This window comes from Serinus canaria, chromosome 26, assembly GCF_022539315.1.
Source record: "Serinus canaria isolate serCan28SL12 chromosome 26, serCan2020, whole genome shotgun sequence".
Lineage (NCBI taxonomy): Eukaryota > Metazoa > Chordata > Aves > Passeriformes > Fringillidae > Serinus > Serinus canaria.
Genome location: NC_066339.1, coordinates 1888210 through 1906515, shown reverse-complemented (window position 1 = coordinate 1906515; position 18306 = coordinate 1888210). Strand labels below are relative to the sequence as shown.

Below are 18306 nucleotides of genomic sequence, written 5' to 3'. Positions count from 1 at the left end.
AAGGGCTCAGCAGGAAACATAAAGAGCCCTCCGCAAATGTGACCGTCACCCACAGGAAACTCCTGGTGATAAAAACACAGCCAGGCACAAGCAAACCCCTCAGGATGAGTGCTGAGGTTCCACGCATTTCCTGCTCCAAAATCTGGGATGAGGCACCCATCAACTCCTCAGAGGAGCAACACAGACAGGATCCCCACTTGCAAAGTATTAACTCCAACCTGACCTTGAAAACCTGATTTCCAGAGTGAAATATCCCAGCCTCAACATCTAGGAGGGAGCCCAGGAACTCATTCCAACATTTGCACAGGCTGGAAAGCACAGAGAAAACTGTTCCCAGAGAAAGTATAGTGGTAGGCCAGTCCCCAGCAGAAGATAACCTGGCATCTCAGGGAAGGTCAAAACAAAACTCTGTGCTCCTGCCTCCAGCACTCTTCCATACTCCAGACCTGGCTGCTCACATGGGAAGGGGGCTCCCAGGATGGGTGGTCTCTACCCCCACACCATTAAAAGATGACAAGAGATGCTTCTGAAGACTGGGAAGAATGGATACCCAACTCTTCTCCCATCTCCAAAAGGTTGACATAACAGTGGAAACCCAGCCTCCTTCAGGGATGCAAGAAGAAAAGGGAAAAGCAAAAGCCACAGGCTCCGGCACATCATTTTGAAGAAAGTTTGTGACCATCAAACCTCCAAAACTTCCTTTTTTCCCCCTCTCTGGTTCAACAACTCAATTAAGTGTCTTCTGGCCTTGCCCAGTGCTGGGGCACTGGCACAAGCCTCCCCTCTGGACATCAGGGACACCCTCCAAAACACCAAAACAATGGTAAGGTCCCAAAAGCAACTTAGAAAAAAATTAGGATTCTTTCATTTAACACAGCAGCAGGAGTGACCTGGCAATTCATCCCTGTGCTTTATTTCCCCACTTATTAGGGTTTTCCTGCACCCCAAGGAAGGCCAGACTCTCAGGACATCCATAGAGGACAATGAGCTGTTCAACTCATCCCAGCCCAGGCACCTCATTATGAGAAGGAAAAACCCAGACAGAGCAAGGAAGAAAAGAACTGAAGATCTGGGCAAAGGAATGAGGAGAGCCAGGTGCACAGTGCCTGCAAAACAGCAGGACAGGAGGTGGTAGCCATGGCCCCAGACAGGCTCACAAAGGCACAGAGGATTTATGAGCAGACACTCTAAGGAATTAAATTAAAGGGACAGGAAAAACAAATGGCTACAGGAGCTCTGTCAGGACAAACAAGCGCAGCCTCATCCCCCTGACAGCCCCAAGGGGAAGGTATCACCCAGCCTGGCAGAGCTGCAGGGACCTGGGATAAGTCATGACAGAGCAAAGTGGGGCAGGAACGGGTCTTTGGGAACGGGCTGTGCAGGGCAGGGCAGGGATGCAGCCGGCTGCAGCAAGGTCAGTGGTGCGCAGGCCACTGCAGACAGCAACAGCAGGAAGGATGCTCTGGAGAGGACACCCAGCCCTCCCCGGGGGCCAGCAGCTCCCCACAGGTCCCATCCCCCTCTCCCCAGCTTCCCCCTGCTCCATCTCTGCCACCCCCACAGCAGCCGGCTCGGTGCCACCGCAAAGCTGCAGCGCTGTGCATTAGCATTCCCTGCCACAGGCTGCGCGGGATCCCGCCGGAGCCGGCAGCCGCAGGGGCACAGCACCGCCCCGACACACCCACACCGGCTCCAGGGGCACGGAGATGCCACCCAGCTCACCTCCCAGAACCAAACTAGAGCCTTCAGCCCATCTCAGAGCCCAGCAATGCTGCAGGAGAAAGATCTGTCTGCAGTGTCCATCTGTCTGCCAGCAGCCAGGTGTGGAGGAACCCAGCAGACAGCGATGCCAGCGGGACAAGGACACAGTGGGGTGAGGTGACAGGGATAGCACGTGCCAAGCCCCCTGCCCTGTCACAAGCACGGTGCCTCTCACCGTGTCCCTCCTGCTCCAGGGCACCCCCAGCCTGGCTCGCTGGGAGTTTAAGGCTCCGCCGCCCGGCTGACGTGGACTGGGAAAGCGACGGCTGCCAAGGGCACCTGCAAGTCTCCAGGGAGGCAGGAGAGCAGATGCCCAGACACAGCAGCGATGGCACACAGGGATCTGGAGGAGCACAACCTGCCCTTGAGCTCTGCCATCATCATCTCCACCTCCATGTTCACTAAACTGGGTAAGCCACCAGCCTCAGCATTCCATCTTCCCCAGCAACACCACAGCAGTGGCTGCAGAAGGTGCAAAACTCAGCTACGCTCACCTCTGCCTGCAAACCACTCCTGGCCAAAGAAACACCTTGCTCAGACCAAACTGGGGTCATTATGCTAACAGACAAATCACGACAAACTGCAGTGAAAAGGGAGCTCTGGCAGAGCCAGGAAATCCCAGCTCTTGGGGGAAAATGTCCCTATTCCTCCTTTCACCTCCACTGAGTCAGCTCCTACTTCAGCCTGGAGTTGATCATATTTAATCTCTTAATCTCTTACCTGCTGCTTGTCTCACTTTTTCACCTTAAACAAGTCCCTGACAAGAGGAAACAGCAATGCCAGGGGCTGACTCACAGCTCCAGGTGACCCCAACAAGGAGACACCAATTTCTCCACAGCACACACAGGCCCAACATGCTTCCAGCTGCATCCAAGATGTTCCAGCAGGTCCTGGGCTGGATGCTGTGGGCTCACGCTGGCACTTTTCCCAAGCTCCAGGACAAGTTAAGGATCCTCTGAAAAGCCATTCACAGAGAGAGACAGAACCTGCACTGAGCTTGGCCACATTTCCACCCTCCCTATCTCCAAACACCTCACACAAACTGCATCAGGAAAGTTCAAGGAGCCTGAAAACCCAGGAGGGACATGCTTCAGCATCACAGCACTACCTTGCCCACATCCATGCTGGTAAATCATCTCTCTCCACTACCTCCACTGGCCTCTGACCATGCCAGGAGGTCCAGGGCAGTTGGCACAAAAACCACTTTGACTTGCAGGGAATCAGAAGGGCGCTTTAATGGCTTAACTGCAATTCTGTTCTGAGGCATCAGAGCTGGGGGCACTCAACAGCTTATCTCAGGAGAGCAATTCTCCCTTCCTTGGTCTTTCATCCTCCTGCCAAGGCCTTTGCTGTTCCCCAGCACTATTTGCAGGAACTAGCCAGGCAAGGAAAACAGGAGCCCGGAGCGATTTGTTCCCTGAGCTCAGCTCAGCTCGCTCGCCATCTCTGATGTTATCAGCCTCAAATGTCGTGTGTCGCTCTGGGCACCTTCAATATCCTCACCCAGCCAGGAAAAGCTGCAGCAGCCACTGAGTCCAACCAAGGCTCCTCACGCTGCACAGCCAAGTCTGCAGCAGAAAATTCTGGGGATACATCTCATCCTCCTGAGAGGATGGCAAACTTCCCTCTGAGGATGCTCGATGGATTCCCTTTTACCACAGGTATTTTAGTTCCATGGGATGCTCTGGGATTATCAGCCTGCTGTTCCCTTGGAGCAGCCTTGTGCTGGTCTTTCTGACAGAGATAATGGTTATGAAAAGGTAAAAACAATCCCTGAGCTGGAGCTGTGCTGAGCTACTGCTGTAAGAGGCAGATTCCCAGCCCCACATTCCTCTGCTCGTTCCTCCAGGCCATGTCCACAGCCCAGATAAACAGGGCCTAGTCTCCAACCCCTGCTCCCTGGGAGAGAAGACACCTCAAATCCAGCTGACCTTCCCCAAAGGTCAGACACCCCCCAATCCCACCCATGGCCAGGGCAGGCAGGAGAAATTCCTCCAAAGAATGAGGATGTTCCCATTCTCTGTGAATGCTCCGCCTTCGCATCCACCGCTTCCAGGCGGCTGCAGCCCCGAGGGGAACACAATGTTCAGCTGCACAGATCTGTGCAGGGCTTGGAACGTGGATCTGTCTCCCTGACAGCACTGAAAGTTCAGCACTGAGCCCAGAGCATAGGGCCAGATCCCCAAATCACTGGGGTCCTGCACCCTGCTGCAGTGGCAAGACCAGGGCTCACCCACCCTTGGTGCCATCTGAGCACCCCACAGGGTTGTGGGAACAACATGGGACATCTCAGAGTTCCTGGGAGGCCTTCAGGGATGGAGGGGGACTGAGGTGACTCGGCAGCCTCTTCCTGAGCCCAGAGGTGCTCCCACCCACACCTCCAACAAAACTCCTGTCCCCAAAAAAACTCCACACTCTGAAATCTCTCAGCTACCCTTCTTTGACAGACCCACAGCTGATTCCAGGTTGCTGCTTCTGGCACTACCCATATAACAGGTCCCCCGTGCTTTGTCCCAACCACAAAGTCCTATCACCCCACAGTCCCACAAAAGGGGCCCACCCTGCCTGTCCCCTTCTTGGGGTCAGCCTGTCCCCCTGCACCCCTACGCCACAGCCGAGGTCCCTCTCTGGCCCTATCCCCCCAGAACCCGCCCTGCAGGTACTGCTCCTCCCCTCACCCCCATGCGGACCAGGGCTGTACCCCAGTACAGACCCCTCTTTCCCCAGTACCCAAGCCCTTCCCTCACACCCCAAACTGGGCCAGCAGACCCCTGGCCCATATCTGCCACCCCCAGACCGGACGACCCCTTCACCGGTACTGCTCTCCCTCTCCACCACTGAACGGGGACAAGCCCCCCTTCCCAGTCACCGTCACACTGCATCAGTTCCAGCTTTCCCAGCACAACCCCCCACATATGGGGCCGCTCTTCCCAGAGCCAGGTCATGGTCATGTCCCCCCCACAACCGAGAGCTTCTCCCCCCAGATAAAGGCTGCTCCCCGAACCGGAGGCTGCATCCCCCACCCCAACCGGGGCTGGGCCCCCCGACCAGGGGCTACTGCCGCCCCCAGACCGGGGGGGCTCGCACCCCGCAGCCGGGAGCTGTTCCCCCCGGACCACGGGCGGCTCGCCCCCAGCCGGGGGCTGCTCCCTGCTCCCCACCACAGGCTGTGCCCCTGGAGGAGAGGGCTCCTGCCGGCAACCGGGGGCTGCCTCCCCCTAAACCGAGGGTTCTCCCCCGCCACAGCCGGGAGCTGCTTCCCCGAACAAGGATCTGATCCCCCGCTGGCTCCGCTACCTTCTTGGGGGCCTTGGTGACGGTGGCCATGAAGGAATATTTCTCGGCGTCCTCCACCTCCTTGGCCTGCTTCTCCTCGCCGCCGGCGGGCTCCGGCACCGACATCCTGATGCGGCGGGGAACGACGGCGGACCGCGGCCGCCGACGGGACGAAAGGGGGCACGGTCCGGCGGGGCGGACGGGAGGAGCACCGCGGGCGGCTCCGGCTCGGTCCGGCCCGGCCGGTCCCTCCTCACGCTCGCTGCGATGCCGCCGGCGCGCTGGCTGCGGCGGGTCTGCGGCCGCCGCGCCAGGGGCGGGGCCACGGACGTCACTGCGCCGTGACGTCACCGCGCACCCGCCGGGCTGCTGAGGCCGCACGGCGCCGCCGGGGAGCGGGAGAGGGGCAGGGCGCCCCCTGGCGGACAAGGACGGGGGCGTGGTCACTGCATGGGGCGTGGTCAAATCAGGGGCGTGGTCATCGTGGGGCGTGGCCTGGAACCTCAGCGCGGGCCAAATCCCAATTAACTACAATAATTACATAAATAAATTTATCTGTAAATGTTTACATATGCATTATATTTAAACGTAATACTAATTAAATTAATTACTTAGACTGAATAAAATAATTATAAAGATTAGTTTTATACATTAAATAGCAAATAGCAGCCATATAAATGAAATATTAATTATATATAAATGGGTAAAAATATGTTAATTTATTTATATTTATATTTATATTTATATTTATATTTATATTTATATTTATATTTATATTTATATTTATATTTATATTTATAAGGTAGATACATTTACATTTATAAGTGATTATAAAACTATAAAATTTAAATAAATTAATTCAATGCATATGTATAATGTGCTTAAATTTATATGTTGAATAACTGAATTATATATATTTAATTAATAAATTATATGAATTTATATATAATTTTTCTAAAAAAATACAGAAACTAAATAAGTGACATAAATTCATTAATTGGGAAAGAAAGCTGAAGAATTAGGGTTTTCAGAGTATAAAAAAAAAAAAGTTTTTTCAGAAGGAAGAAGTAAAGGAGGAGGAAAAACTTGACTAATCAGGAAAATAGTTTGAATAAAACAGGGGTAAAAGTAAATCAGTGCAAAAATAAAACATCAAGGAGTGGATCTGGTCCCAGAGCTGTGTGTACCCATCCCCAGGGTGGATGTCCATCCATCCCCAGGTGTGTGTGCCCATCCCCAGGTGTGTGCCAATCCCCAGGTGTGTGTGTGCCAATCCCCAGGTGTGTGTGTGCCCATCCCCAGGTGTGTGCCTATCCCCAGGTGTGTGTGCCAATCCCCAGGTGTGTGTGTGCCCATCCCCAGGTGTGTGTGTGCCCATCCCCAGGTGTGTGTGTGCCCATCCCCAGGTGTGTGTGTGCCCATCCCCAGGTGTGTACCCATCCCCAGGTGTGTGTGTGCCAATCCCCAGGTGTGTGTGTGCCCATCCCCAGGTGTGTGTGTACCCATCCCCAGGTGTGTGTGTGCCAATCCCCAGGTGTGTGTGTGCCCATCCCCAGGTGTGTACCCATCCCCAGGTGTGTGTGTGCCAATCCCCAGGTGTGTGTGTGCCCATCCCCAGGTGTGTGCCCATCCCCAGGTGTGTGTGCCAATCCCCAGGTGTGTGTGTGCCCATCCCCAGGTGTGTGCCCATCCCCAGGTGTGTGTGCCAATCCCCAGGTGTGTGTGCCCATCCCCAGGTGTGTGTGTGCCCATCCCCAGGTGTGTGTGTGCCCATCCCCAGGTGTGTGTGCCCATCCCCAGGTGTGTGCCCATCCCCAAGTGTGTGTGCCAATCCCCAGGTGTGTGTGTACCCATCCCCAGGTGTGTGTGTGCCCATCCCCAGGTGTGTGCCCATCCCCAGGTATGTGCCCATCCCCGTGTGTGCCCATCCCCAGGTGTGTGCCAATCCCCAGGTGTGTGTGTGCCAATCCCCAGGTGTGTGTGTGCCCATCCCCAGGTGTGTGTGTGCCCATCCCCAGGTGTGTGTGTGCCCATCCCCAGGTGTGTGTGCCATCCCCAGGTGGTGCCCATCCCAGGTGTGTGTGCCCATCCCCAGGTGTGTGCCCATCCCCAAGTGTGTGTGCCAATCCCCAGGTGTGTGTGTACCCATCCCCAGGTGTGTGCCCATCCCCAGGTGTGTGTGCCCATCCCCAGGTGTGTGCCTATCCCCAGGTGTGTGTGCCAATCCCCAGGTGTGTGCCTATCCCCAGGTGTGTGCCAATCCCCAGGTGTGTGTGTGCCCATCCCCAGGTGTGTGTGTGCCCATCCCCAGGTGTGTTAACCCCCCCGGTGCCTGCTCCCCGGGCCCCGGGCCGGCCCGGCCTTGCTGGCCCCGCTGCCCTGCTCAGCGCCAGCTCGGGGTCAGAGCAGTGCCCTCCCGGCCCTCATTAGCCATTAACGAGCCGAGCGGAGCCACCGTGTCCCCGCACCCACCCGCCCACAACCCCAGCCCAGCGTGGGGGTTGCTGAGCACTTTTTTGGGGGTGCTGAGCACTTTCTGGGGGTGCCGAGCCTGGCCAGGGCTTCCTCCCGCACTCTTCCTCCTCACCCTCCTGCAGCGGGCTCTGCTGGCTCCTGCATTCCGGGGAGGGTCACAACCAACCTGTCCCCTGTTCAGGGACACTCAGGGGCCCCATCCGCACCCCGGACCACAGTCCCCGGCTCCACAGTGTCCCCCCACGGGCTCTGGGGACATTCCGAGACAGACAGACAGACAGGCGGGGCTCTGATCCCGGGCCACCCCGACCCCATCCCCAGACGCCCCCCAGGCAGCCGGGAGGGGTTGGGGCTGAGCCCTGCTCCTCCTTCACTGCCCCGGGGCTCTTCCCTTAAAATACAAGCTGGGAAAACATCAGCGTGTGGGTTAAAACCCATGGGGAAAGAGCAGATAACGGTTTTTGACCAAAATCACTTTGTCTGGCCACAAAACGGCCTCTGGCCACCTCAATCCTGCAGCAGTTCCCGGGCCAAACCCGTGTCCCGGAGCCGCCGTGCCCCGGGAGCCGCGGCCGCGGGCCCTTTCCGCCGCTCCTGCCCCGTCAGCAGCCCTGCGGTGCCCGCGGCGGCGCTGGGGAGGCTCCCAGGGTGGGCAGAGCTCTCTAGGGGCTCCTGCCAGGGTCTCAGAACCTCTGGGGGGATCTCCGAGTGCTTGGGAGGTTTTGGAGCAACAGGATGAGCCTGAGATGTCCCAGCCCTGCCAATGCCACGAGCAGCAGGGGTGTGGGGACCCCCGGGACCCCCAGGTGACCGTAGTCTGTGTCACTCCATGCCAGCCCGTGCTTACGGTCCCAGGAGCCTCTTGCTGATGCTTTCCCCTCCCACCACCCATCTTTTCCCCAACCCCCTGTTCTCATCCCATCAAAGCACCTTTCTGCAGTGCCAGCACCATTTGGGACCCCAGGCGAGACCCCCGGGTGTCCCCACCCTCCGTGCCCCAGGATGGGGGGTTCTTTTCTGCCCTCCCCTACAAGTGCTGAGGGACAGGGATGGACCCCCAAGGGGTTCCTGGGTGGGGGGGCTGAGAGCAGGTTTTGCCCCCCAGACTGCAGGGGCTGGGGGTGGAAGGTGCCCAGGGCAGGGGGTCACATCCTGCTCCCACACAGGCCGGGAGCAGGGTGGGAACATGAGGAGCAGAGGGACCTTCCTGGCCTCAACCCAAGAGCAGGGAGACAGAGTTCAGGTTTTTTCCTGCATTTTCCAGGTGCTTTTACAGCACACAGAGCAGCCAGAAAAAGTCAGGGACAAGGGACTGTGGGGTGTAAGTGCAGAGGGGGTGGGGACTGGTGCTCACACCCCCAGCAGCCCGGCATGCTCCCACCTCTGCCCCCCAGCTCTGCCACAGCTTCCAGCTGCCATCATCCAGCTCCAGCCACCCTCTGCTCTGCAGCTGTGGAGCTGCCTGGAGCACCCTGGAGCATCCTGGAGCACCCTGGAGCAGGCCAGGGACTCACTGCCCTCAGCACTCCCAAACCTGGGCACAGTGCCCACCCCTAAGAGCAGCCTCCGGCCTCAAACACCCCCCAGATGTGACCATAATGACAGTGGCATGGATCCAGCAGGATATATATAGGTCCCACTTCCCTGGGAAGGGGATGTGGACCTGGGAAACCCCCGGCTGCTGCTGGGGGGAGGAAGGGCTGGGCTGAGTCAGCTCTCCTCGAGGAATCCTGTTTGTCAGCAAACAAGGCAGCAGCTCAGCCCTGGCACTCGCAGAATGCTCCCAAATCTCCTCCTGCCCCTGCCACTCCCTTGGGTGAGCCATGGGGGCATTCACCCTGCACACCCCATGGGCTGGTAGGGACCCAGGGTGATGTGGGAGGCCCTGGCATCCCCCTGGAGGTGTTGGATGTGTGCAGAGGGAGGATGTGGAGCTCCCCTGCTCCTGGAAAGAAGGAAGGGAAGCAGGGGGAGCAGCAGGAGGGGAGGAAATGCCTCTTCCAGGACTGTCACTCTAAGCAAAGTGCTCCAGGAAACTTTGCCTCAAGTGTGTTTGCTTTAAACAGCTGCTTCCCAACCATTCACACAGATTTTGGGGGGCCCCCAGCACCAGAGCCGGTGCCTGGAGGTCTCAGCAATGCCAGCAGAGCTGGGGCAGGAAGGGCAGATGAATCCCTCTGCCCTCATTCCAGTGGCCATGAACTCCCACATGCATCCACAGGGAAGCAGGTCAGAGTAACACTACCAGGACTCAGCCCCAGTCACCCTCCCAGGGACCCAGGGCTGGGACAGCTCAGTCCCTCCTTGCATCCCAGACTTGCACCAAGCTACACCTCTCTGTTTATTAATAATATTAAATATACAAGTTGTTTTCCATTATTTTCTTTAAATAGATTTTTAAATGCCTTTGTATAAAATATTTCAGGATTTCATTGTATAAAAAAAAAACCCATCCCAAAACCAACAAAAAGCCCCAACCAAACAACAACAACAACAAAAAAAAAAAAAAAAAAAAAAAAAAAACCAAACAAAAAAAAAAAAAAAAAAGGCAAAATAAATCCAACATGGGTAAAGGCAAGTTTTCTCCCCTAGGAGCAGCTCCTCCACAGTGTAAACTGGTGACTTACACCACCAGGAGTTTGGCCCCAGACTTCCTGCTGCATCAGGGCTTTTATCCTGATTTACACCAGTCCCTCGCCCAGGAACCCCCTCCTTCTGCCAGTCATAAATACACACACACACATATATATATATATATATAGATAAACCCCCAAGTTAATAGTGATGCTTTCTTTAAAAACAGTTGGGTTTGTCCATATTTTCATCCTTCATATAAAAATAATGCTTGAAACTCCCAGAGCAGCGGGGGCCACGCTTCATCCGGGGCTGGAGGGAGCCGTTGGATTTCGGGGCATCTCCAGGGCTGGTGTGTCCCAAACCAGGCTCTTCCCAAAGCCTGGGAGTGGGGCTGTGCCAAGAAGCCCCAGGGTGCCCAGCTGGGGCAGTTCCAGTTCTTACACCCACGTGGATCCAATCTTTCCCAGCCCCATTCCCTTCTCCAAAGCGCAGTCACCAAAGAAATGGGATCCCAGCGAGGCCAGCTCGTGGTGAGGACCCTCTGAGGGGCAAACGGCCCCCCCAGAACACTTGTGCAGGATAAAGACTTTCATCCGCTCTACTAAAAAATAAAAAATAAGCCCTAACAACAGGAGGATGGGGAGGGACTGGGATGGTGCCAAGGATCACCCCAAACCCAGCCCCGTGCAGGGACTTGGGCACGGGTGGGCTTTAAATATTCACAGTGTGAGGGTTTGAGTTGCAAGTCAGGGCTGGGGGTCTCAGGACTGGCCCCCCAGAATTCAGGATGCTCCAGTTGAAGCCTCAGGAAAGGCAGGGTGAAGGGGACCATGGGTGCTGCTCCAAACCCACTCTGCTGGGATGGGAGAAGCGCCAGAGGATTTGGGGAGCCGATCCCTTCTATCTTCATGCAGCTCTGGCCGTGTCCAAGCGGGATCAGCTTCCATCACCCACATCCAGCACCTCCATGGTCCTGCTCAGCACCGCGGTGTCACACCAGCCCGCAGGCACGGCTCCAGCCCTTCGCTTCCCGGCGCCCAGGGGTCCCACTCAGGGCACATCCCCCCATCCTTTTGTCCCTGCCAGGCAGTTTTTTGCAGTCTCTGGCCTCCGGCACGGGGCAAGGGAAGAGGGAGTGTCAGCATCACGGTGGGATCGCGGCGAGGCCGGCGCGTGCCAACCCTCCTTCTGTCCGCATCCGTCCCCCGAGCAGCTTCACATCCTGCCTGGGGCCCTGGGAAAAGGAGGAGAGAGATGAGCAGGAGCTGAGGCTCTGCCAGGGAGGGCAGCGTGGGGAGAAACACACGAAAACCACAGGAAAAAAAACACTATGTATATTAAGAAAGTGCCTGCAATGGATTAACGAGCTGCGAAACCACATGCTGGCAGCGCCAGGGCGCAGACCTGCTCCTGTCTGTGTCTTCCCACCCAGAATTTCCCTGCCCATGGCCAAGGTCAGCACCAACGGTGACACAATACTGTCCTCACAGCTCGGAGCGGAGCCCTTCAAGGTCCCACCCAGCCCCTGATCACCTCAGAGATCCTGAGTCTCCAGCTCTGAACATTCCCTTGCTCCCTGCAGTGCCCTGTGACAGAAAGATGGGGGATTAGAGCAGGGTCACCCAGGGTGGGGGTCGCCAAAGTCCTCTCACTCAGGACGGTGTCACACCCACCTCCTCTCTGGCTCCTCGGGGTCACAGCCTCCATCCTCCAGCGGCCGCTCCAGGACCTGTGTGGAGGGAGGGAAATGAGCCCGGGGGAAGGGGAGGAGGCTGCAGAGGCAGGGTGGCAAATCTCCCAAATAACATCCTCTCACCACTCTCAGAACCACCGATTAATTGTCTCCCAGTCTCAAAATTATGGGGAAAATGGGGCTGAACTCACACTGGCCAAGAGACAAGTGGGGAAACTGAGGCAGGAGAGAATCTTGGTGCCCGCGGAGGAGACGTGGTGGGGTCTTACCCTGGATTTATACTTGTAGAAGAGCAGCCCTCCCGTGGCCAGCAGGACGGCCACCACACTGGCCACCATAATGTAGATGAGGGGCTCCTGGCGGCCCTCCCTGGCGGGCGGCTCCTTCCTGCGCTGCTCTGCGCCCAGAACAAAGCCAGAGTCAAAGCTGGGCCCTGCCCCGCCGCCATCCTCGGGGCCCCGCAGCCGGCTGAGCCCCCAGCCCCACGCCCTGGCCCTGTCCCTGGGACTGCCCGGGGCTCGCAGCTCCGGGGCCATCCTGGAGAAGCGGAGCTGTGTGACGGGCTCGGCCGCAGGACGGATCCTGGCTGCGCCGCCCGTGGAGCCAGCGCTGGGCGATGCTGTTGGAGGGGTGGTCCTGAGCCTGCCGGGCTGGTCCGGAAGGATGGAGCCTCCCCACTGCTGGCCTGGATCCTGCGGCAGGTGGCCGGTGCCCCACTCCACCAGCTCTCCATCCCCGCGGAGGACAGGGATGTCACCCAGTGCCAGGCTCAGCATCCCGGCCGGATCCTGGAGGGCTTCGGCACTGCTGCCTGGAGCTGTCTGCTTCATCCCGGGGGCCAACGCCAGCGCTGTGTCACCTAGCCCGGCAGCCAGGACCTCCTCGGTCCCTGAGCCCCCGTCCGTGCTACTGGGGGGCTGAGATGGGGCCTCTAAGTCAGCGAGGGTGGCATGGAGGAGGCTGGAAGGGACCCGGGTGCTAGCGGGTGCCGTGTCCCTGCCAGTGGCAGCAGAGAGGGAGGGCTGGGTGGCAGAAGGGAGGGCAGGGGACAGGCAATTGCAGTCAGGATCTGTCCCCACACCTGAAAGAAGGAGAGAGAAGAGACAGCCGTGGGGTCACCAGCCTCCAAGAGGGGCACAGGCAGCAGATCTGAGGTCGGGGGTAAAGTCCCCGTCCCTCCCCGCAGCACCGGGCAAGCGGGTCAAACAGCCCCTCAAAAAATGGGAGAGGCAGGGAGAGGCAGGGAACAGGCAGGAGCAGGCAGGGCAGCCTGAGGGTGACAAGCAGCTGGTGGGATGAAGCAAACCCGAGTCACCGGGTCCCCTGAGCTGATGGCAGTGGGTTATTCACAACTTGCAGGAGCCAGAGAGCCACATTTAAGGTCCCCACGGCACAAGGACATGGCACAGCTCCAGCACGGGGGTGACAGTGGAACATCTCCTCCATGCAAACACAGCTCGGGCGTTCGCGGAAGCACAGACGGCAACACAGGGCTCCTCCACCCCGGCAGCAACACTCGCCCGGAAGGCTTGGCCAGGGGACACTGAGGCACGAGGCAGCTGAAGTGACACAGCCAAGGTCATGCAGCGTATTGGTGGCACAGCAGTCCCTCCATTTCTCCGTGTTATCTTCCACTCGGCACTGGGGCTTTGAGACAGAGCCCAATGCCTCCTTGGTCCCCCTCAGCATCTCTCCCTTGCCTTGCTTCCAGCAGGATTTAGCCCAAATCCCACCTTAAAATGGCAGTCAGCCCCTTCCCCCCTGACACTGATGCAGAGCTCGCTGACACAGGAAAGGGGCCAAGGTGGACACGCGCCACACCCACAGACACACGACTCTTAAGGTGCTCCATGCAGGCGAGCCCAAGCCCCCCAGACTGGCACAGGTTTACTGGGCAGAGGCCAAGCCTTGGCGTCTCACCTGGTGAGGACCCAGCCTTCTTAGGTCCTGGGCACACCCTGCGGTAGACTCTGCTGCAATCCTTCTCAAAAGTCTCCTGGTCCTGCAGCAGACGCTTGATGTCCTGGAAGAAATCCTTCACCAGCACCAGCATCTCATATGGGGACGTGGTGAACTCCTTGAAGCACATCTGTGAGAGCTGGAGGAAGCACCAGGCTCAGCATCAGCTCCATGACCGCCCAGTGTCACCCCCACAGATACCACAGTGCTCCCAAGGCAGGACCTGCTGGCTCCTTGTGGCTCCATGCGCATCCCAGCTCTGTTCTGCTCCACAGCCCTGACCACACACCCACCTCAGCATGCTCTGGACACCCCACTTCATCCCAGGATGCTCTGCACATCTCATTTCACCCCAAGATGCTCTGCACCTCCCATTTCACTCCAGCAAGCTCTGGACACCCCATTTCACCCCAAGATGCTCTGGACACCCCATTTCACCCCAGGACACTCTGCACATCCCATTTCACCCCAGCATGTTCTGGACACCCCACTGCACCCCAGCACAGTCTCCATACCCCATTTCACCCCAGAATGCTCTGGACATCCCATTTCACCCCAGGATGAGGACCCAGGCCCAAAGCCCCAGCAGGCTGGGGTCACTGTACCATTCTCTCCTCATCATCCTCCTCCCTGATGCAGGGGTCCACGTTGTCATCGATGCGCTTGTACATCTCGCGCACCGTCTTCATCTTCTGGGCATTGCTCGAGTTCTCCTTGAACTCTGTTCTCTCCAGGATCTTGCCCATCAGGGGAAAGGCAGCTTTCACATAGCAGATGGAGTCATTCTGCAAGGATGACAGTGACAAAAAGTGACAGCAGTTACCAGATTGGCATCCCACTCTGCCTGGGGGAAACTGAGGCACAGAGGCACCAAATGCCTTTCTACAATCCCACAGGGTTCCCAAAGTGGGACTTGGCAGCCACTTGGCCTAGCAGGATGGGTACCTCTTGGGCTATCTCCTGCAAAGGGAGATTAGAGGGGAGACTGGGGATCTGGGGACCTCCCACCATGCCCCAGCCAGCCCTGTTGCCTGTCCCCTACTGTCCCCAGCAAGAAACCACTCACCAGCTGCATCTTGTCAATGAACTTGAAGGAGACCCTGCCCGGGTGTTGCATTTGGGTGTCAGCCTGGAAGGACAAAGCAGGATGTCACCCACACCCCCAGGAAGGACAAAGCAGGATGTAACCCCACAGGGACAGCGCTGGGGCTGAGCCGCCCCAGATTTGCCACGCTCTGGGCATGGGGTGCCAGAGCTGCCCAAATCCACAGCTGAGAGGACTTTGCTCCCATTCCTGCTTCATCCCATCCCACACTCCTCCTCCTCACACAGGCATATCCCTAAGGTTTTTGCAACGGCAGGAGTGAGCTCAGGATTCCTGCTCCCATCGGGATGTTGCACTCCCCAATTCACAGACCTTCTCCAGCCTTTCCCTGCCTGCTCCCACCCCGCCTCTCTTCCTCCTCCTCCTCCTCTTCCTGCCAGCGCCACAGCAGAGCCCAGCCCTGCTTAATTCTCCTCGGGTCTCTCCCGCACCACTCTCTTCTCTAAATCCATGCTGCAAAAGAGCATCCTGCGGTGCAGGAGGTGGCCGTGACACCAGGGTCACACATTCTCTGGGATCACACAGCGCCGGGGTCCCACACGCAGCGCTGCCGGCCGCCCGTGCCACGACCCTTTCCAACGGGAGGAAAAACCCACCCGAACCAAACGCTGTCGCTCCGGGCTGCCATCCCAGGCTGGGAGAGCGAGGGCTGGCAGAATTGCCGGCCGGTAATTCTCCTCCTAGCCTGGGATGCCGTCCCGGAAACAATTGCTGCATTATCCTGCAGGCGCTGGAGCGAGGGCCAGCTCCTCCATCGGCGAGGAGAGGGCTGCAATCCCCAGCAGGAAAACCACATCTTCCATTCAAACCTGCTCCGTCCTCTTTCTCCCACAGCCGCGGACCCAATTTTAATCCCTGGGCGGAGAGCAAAGGCTCCGGGGATGTGTTGTGCAGAGAGGGCTCGGGCAGAGGAAGCTGAGCTCGCCCAGAGCGGCTCCTGGCCCCGCAGCTCGGTGGTTAAAGAGGAAGAGGTGAAGCGAGCCCGGACACGGCGGTTACACCGAGCTCGGAGCGCAGCAGCTCTCGGGGACTCGGAGGCGCCGTTCCCGTCTCTCACCCGCACACCCCTCTTGCCGCAGGCAGAACTTAATCTGCGACAACCCTGCAAATCCCTGCGTGCCCCCGATTCCCGCTTCTCCCCTGAACATCCGCGTGATTCCCCGCTCGGAGGTGAGCCAAGGGCCACGGAGACAGAGATAGGGCCCCGGCAGCTGTATCCCATGGGGCCAGGGCTGGCCGTGCTGCGGGGCGGCTGCCAGCACCCAGAGCTGCCCACGGGCTACGTGGGATGACGGCCCCATCGCCCAGCCCGATCGGCTCCATCGCCCGGCCGGGCCCCCCTCGCTGCCTGCCACCCACCCACAGCCCCGTTGCCAGCCCAGCTTCCAGGCAAGCAGCTGGACTCAGGAATGCAGCCGGATTCCTCTGCTTAACCCCTGCGCAGCCGCCCAGAAAGCACCGCAGCCCGCAGCGCCGGCCCCTCCACTGCTTCCCCCGCGCCCCTGCACCCATCCAGCCTCACTCCTGTCCCCTTCCCGGCCTCGCGCCTGCTTCCGTCTTCTCTCGTTCCTCCTGGCGTCACTTTTCCATGGCCACCCTTGATAAAGGCACGACATCTGTCACCCCCGATGCCCGCTTGTCCCTTGCACCCAGGGATGCTCAGCTCCTGGGTACCAGCACTTCACTAGGGGAGCTTAAGATCGCCCCATTTCCTTATTTCAGCACTAAAAAAGAGCTGCTTTATTCCCATCTGGCCCCAAATGAGCCCCCATCCCACGGCACAGCCCCGGCAGGGCACTCACCAGCTCCTCCAGCTCGGCCAGGTGCCTCTCCGTGATGATCTGCTGGCAGTAGCTGTTCTGCTCCGTCTCATGGATGCGGAGCAGGAGGAGGAGGAGGGACGGCAGCAGGGAGCAGCGGAGCAGGCACACCTGAGCACGACACGGGAAGAGTTTGAAGCAGGGATAACCCACACACACGACAAGCCCTCTTCCCCTCTCCACCACCCCGCAGCGTGACCACCTCTGTGGTAGCCGGGACTTGGCCACGGTCCAGCGGGATAATCCCACTGTGGTCCTCCAACCCCGTGCCTATCCCCATCCTGCTATTTTTAGGAGCTCCAGGTCAGCAGGGAATTTCCCAAGGCCCGGTGACACAAGCCTGGATGTGGCTCTTGGCCACCTCCACATTCCCGATCCAGCCCCTCTCCCCTCTCCCGCACCATTTCTCCGTCTCTCCTGCAAATCTCCTCCTCCGCCCTGGCTCTCCAGAGCCCATCTGACACACTGACCCACCCATCCCCAAAAATCCTCTTCCCACCCTCCAGACCCCCCCAGCTGCACCCGCCGGGCTCTTTCCATGCAGCAGCTCTGGCCTCGTCCCAAATTTCCCTCCCAATCCCCCTGCAAAGAAGCGGGGAGGCCCCGATCCGTGGCGGGACGCCGGTGAGAAACGGGGCTTGTCCCAGCGCCAAGACTTCCGAGGAGGGGTGGAGGGGACCCTCGGGTGGGTGTGCACCCCCACCTCCCGGGGCACCGGCAGGGAGAGGGTGCCTGGGTGATGGGTGGGGGGGAATTTCCCTTGGATGATATCCAGGAATCCTCCCTTCTTGTGAAACTCCAAGATGCCGCCCGGGCCACCGCCGAGATGTGGCCACGGCTGAACGGAGCCTCACCCCGCCGGGAACGGGCTGGGGACGGGGCTGGAGCCGGGAACGGGACTGGAGCCGGGACGGGGCTGGAGCCGAGGACCGGGACGGGGCTGGAGCCGGGCTGGGGGTTGGAGCCTCATCGCGCAGGTCCGGGAATGGAGCCGGGGCTGCAGCATCCCCCCGCCGGGGACGGGGCTGGGGCCGGGGACCGGCCGGGGCTGAGGCCGGGGCCTCCGCACGCCGGGTCTGGGAATCGTGACCGGACTGGAGGCGGGAACCGGGAATCGGGAACCGGGAAGCGGGGCTGGAGCCGCGGCTTCACCCCGCGGGTCCGGGGCTGCCACCGCCAACCGAGGCGGGGCTGGAGCATCCCCCGCTGGGAGCCGGGACCCCCGGGAGGAGGGGACCCACCACGGGGGCAGGGGACACCCGGGGCCGCCGCTCCGGCGGGGACCCCGCACAGGTGGCAGCGGGCGCCGGGTTTAGGGGGTCTCCGCGGCCGCGGATAGCGGGAGGGGCCGCCGTACCTTGGCTCCGAGGCGGGGCATGGGGGCTGCCGTGGGACCAGGGCCGGGCGGAGCGGGCGAGACGGCGGCAGCGGCGGGGCCGAGCGGGGCCGGGCTGAGCCGCCGCCGCGGCCGCGCTCCCCTTTATAGCGCCGCGGCAGCATGTGGTTTATGAGAAAGCATTGGCGAGCGGCCAGGCCCCGCGGGGCCCGGGCCGGGCCAGCACCGGGAGGGCACCGAGCGGCACCGGCCGGCACTGCTGGGTCCCATGTGCACCGCTCGGGTCCGGGCAGAACCTCTCATG

General features: G+C 59.4%; 2 protein-coding genes across 6 annotated transcripts in view; both read right to left on the bottom strand.

Moving 5' to 3' along the window:
- The window catches only part of AHCYL1 (adenosylhomocysteinase like 1), a 28310-nt gene extending 22974 nt beyond the window's left edge, over positions 1-5336 (bottom strand). For 2 of the 3 annotated variants that reach the window (XM_050985079.1, XM_050985080.1), the window contains exon 1: positions 5059-5334. In XM_050985079.1, coding sequence (XP_050841036.1) covers positions 5059-5163 — 105 coding nt within the window. In that variant the 5' untranslated portion in view covers positions 5164-5334. Of the gene's footprint in view, positions 1-5058 lie in introns of all 3 variants that reach the window. The other variant, XM_050985078.1, reaches the window with a different exon arrangement.
- Positions 5337-9840: 4504 nt separating this feature from the next.
- CSF1 (colony stimulating factor 1) lies at positions 9841-18106 on the bottom strand. Of its 3 annotated transcripts, none has more exons than XM_030233054.2 (9): positions 18024-18106; positions 16649-16777; positions 14808-14870; positions 14347-14526; positions 13703-13880; positions 12052-12863; positions 11763-11818; positions 11623-11675; positions 9841-11323 (listed from the first exon to the last, which is right to left on the bottom strand). In XM_030233054.2, the coding sequence occupies exons 1-8, from the start codon at positions 18042-18044 to the stop codon at positions 11624-11626; spliced, it is 1491 nt and encodes a 496-aa protein (XP_030088914.2). In that variant the 5' UTR covers positions 18045-18106; the 3' UTR covers positions 9841-11323; position 11623. The 3 variants fall into 3 exon arrangements, with proteins under 3 accessions (XP_030088914.2, XP_050841318.1, XP_050841317.1); XM_050985361.1 differs by having other exon boundaries at positions 12052-12179; XM_050985360.1 differs by lacking the exon at positions 18024-18106 and adding an exon at positions 17068-17486.
- Between the last annotated feature and the right edge of the window lie 200 nt (positions 18107-18306).

Excerpts from the sequence above, each read along its gene's own strand:
- CSF1 (XM_030233054.2), bottom strand. The coding sequence starts at position 18,044 with ATGCCCCGCCTCGGAGCCAAG. Across the intron at positions 14,871-16,648 it reads TGGCCGAGCTGGAGGAGCTG|GCTGACACCCAAATGCAACA; the intron begins GTGAGTGCCCTG and ends TTGTCCTTCCAG. Across the intron at positions 12,864-13,702 it reads GAAGGCTGGGTCCTCACCAG|GTGTGGGGACAGATCCTGAC; the intron begins GTGAGACGCCAA and ends TCCTTCTTTCAG.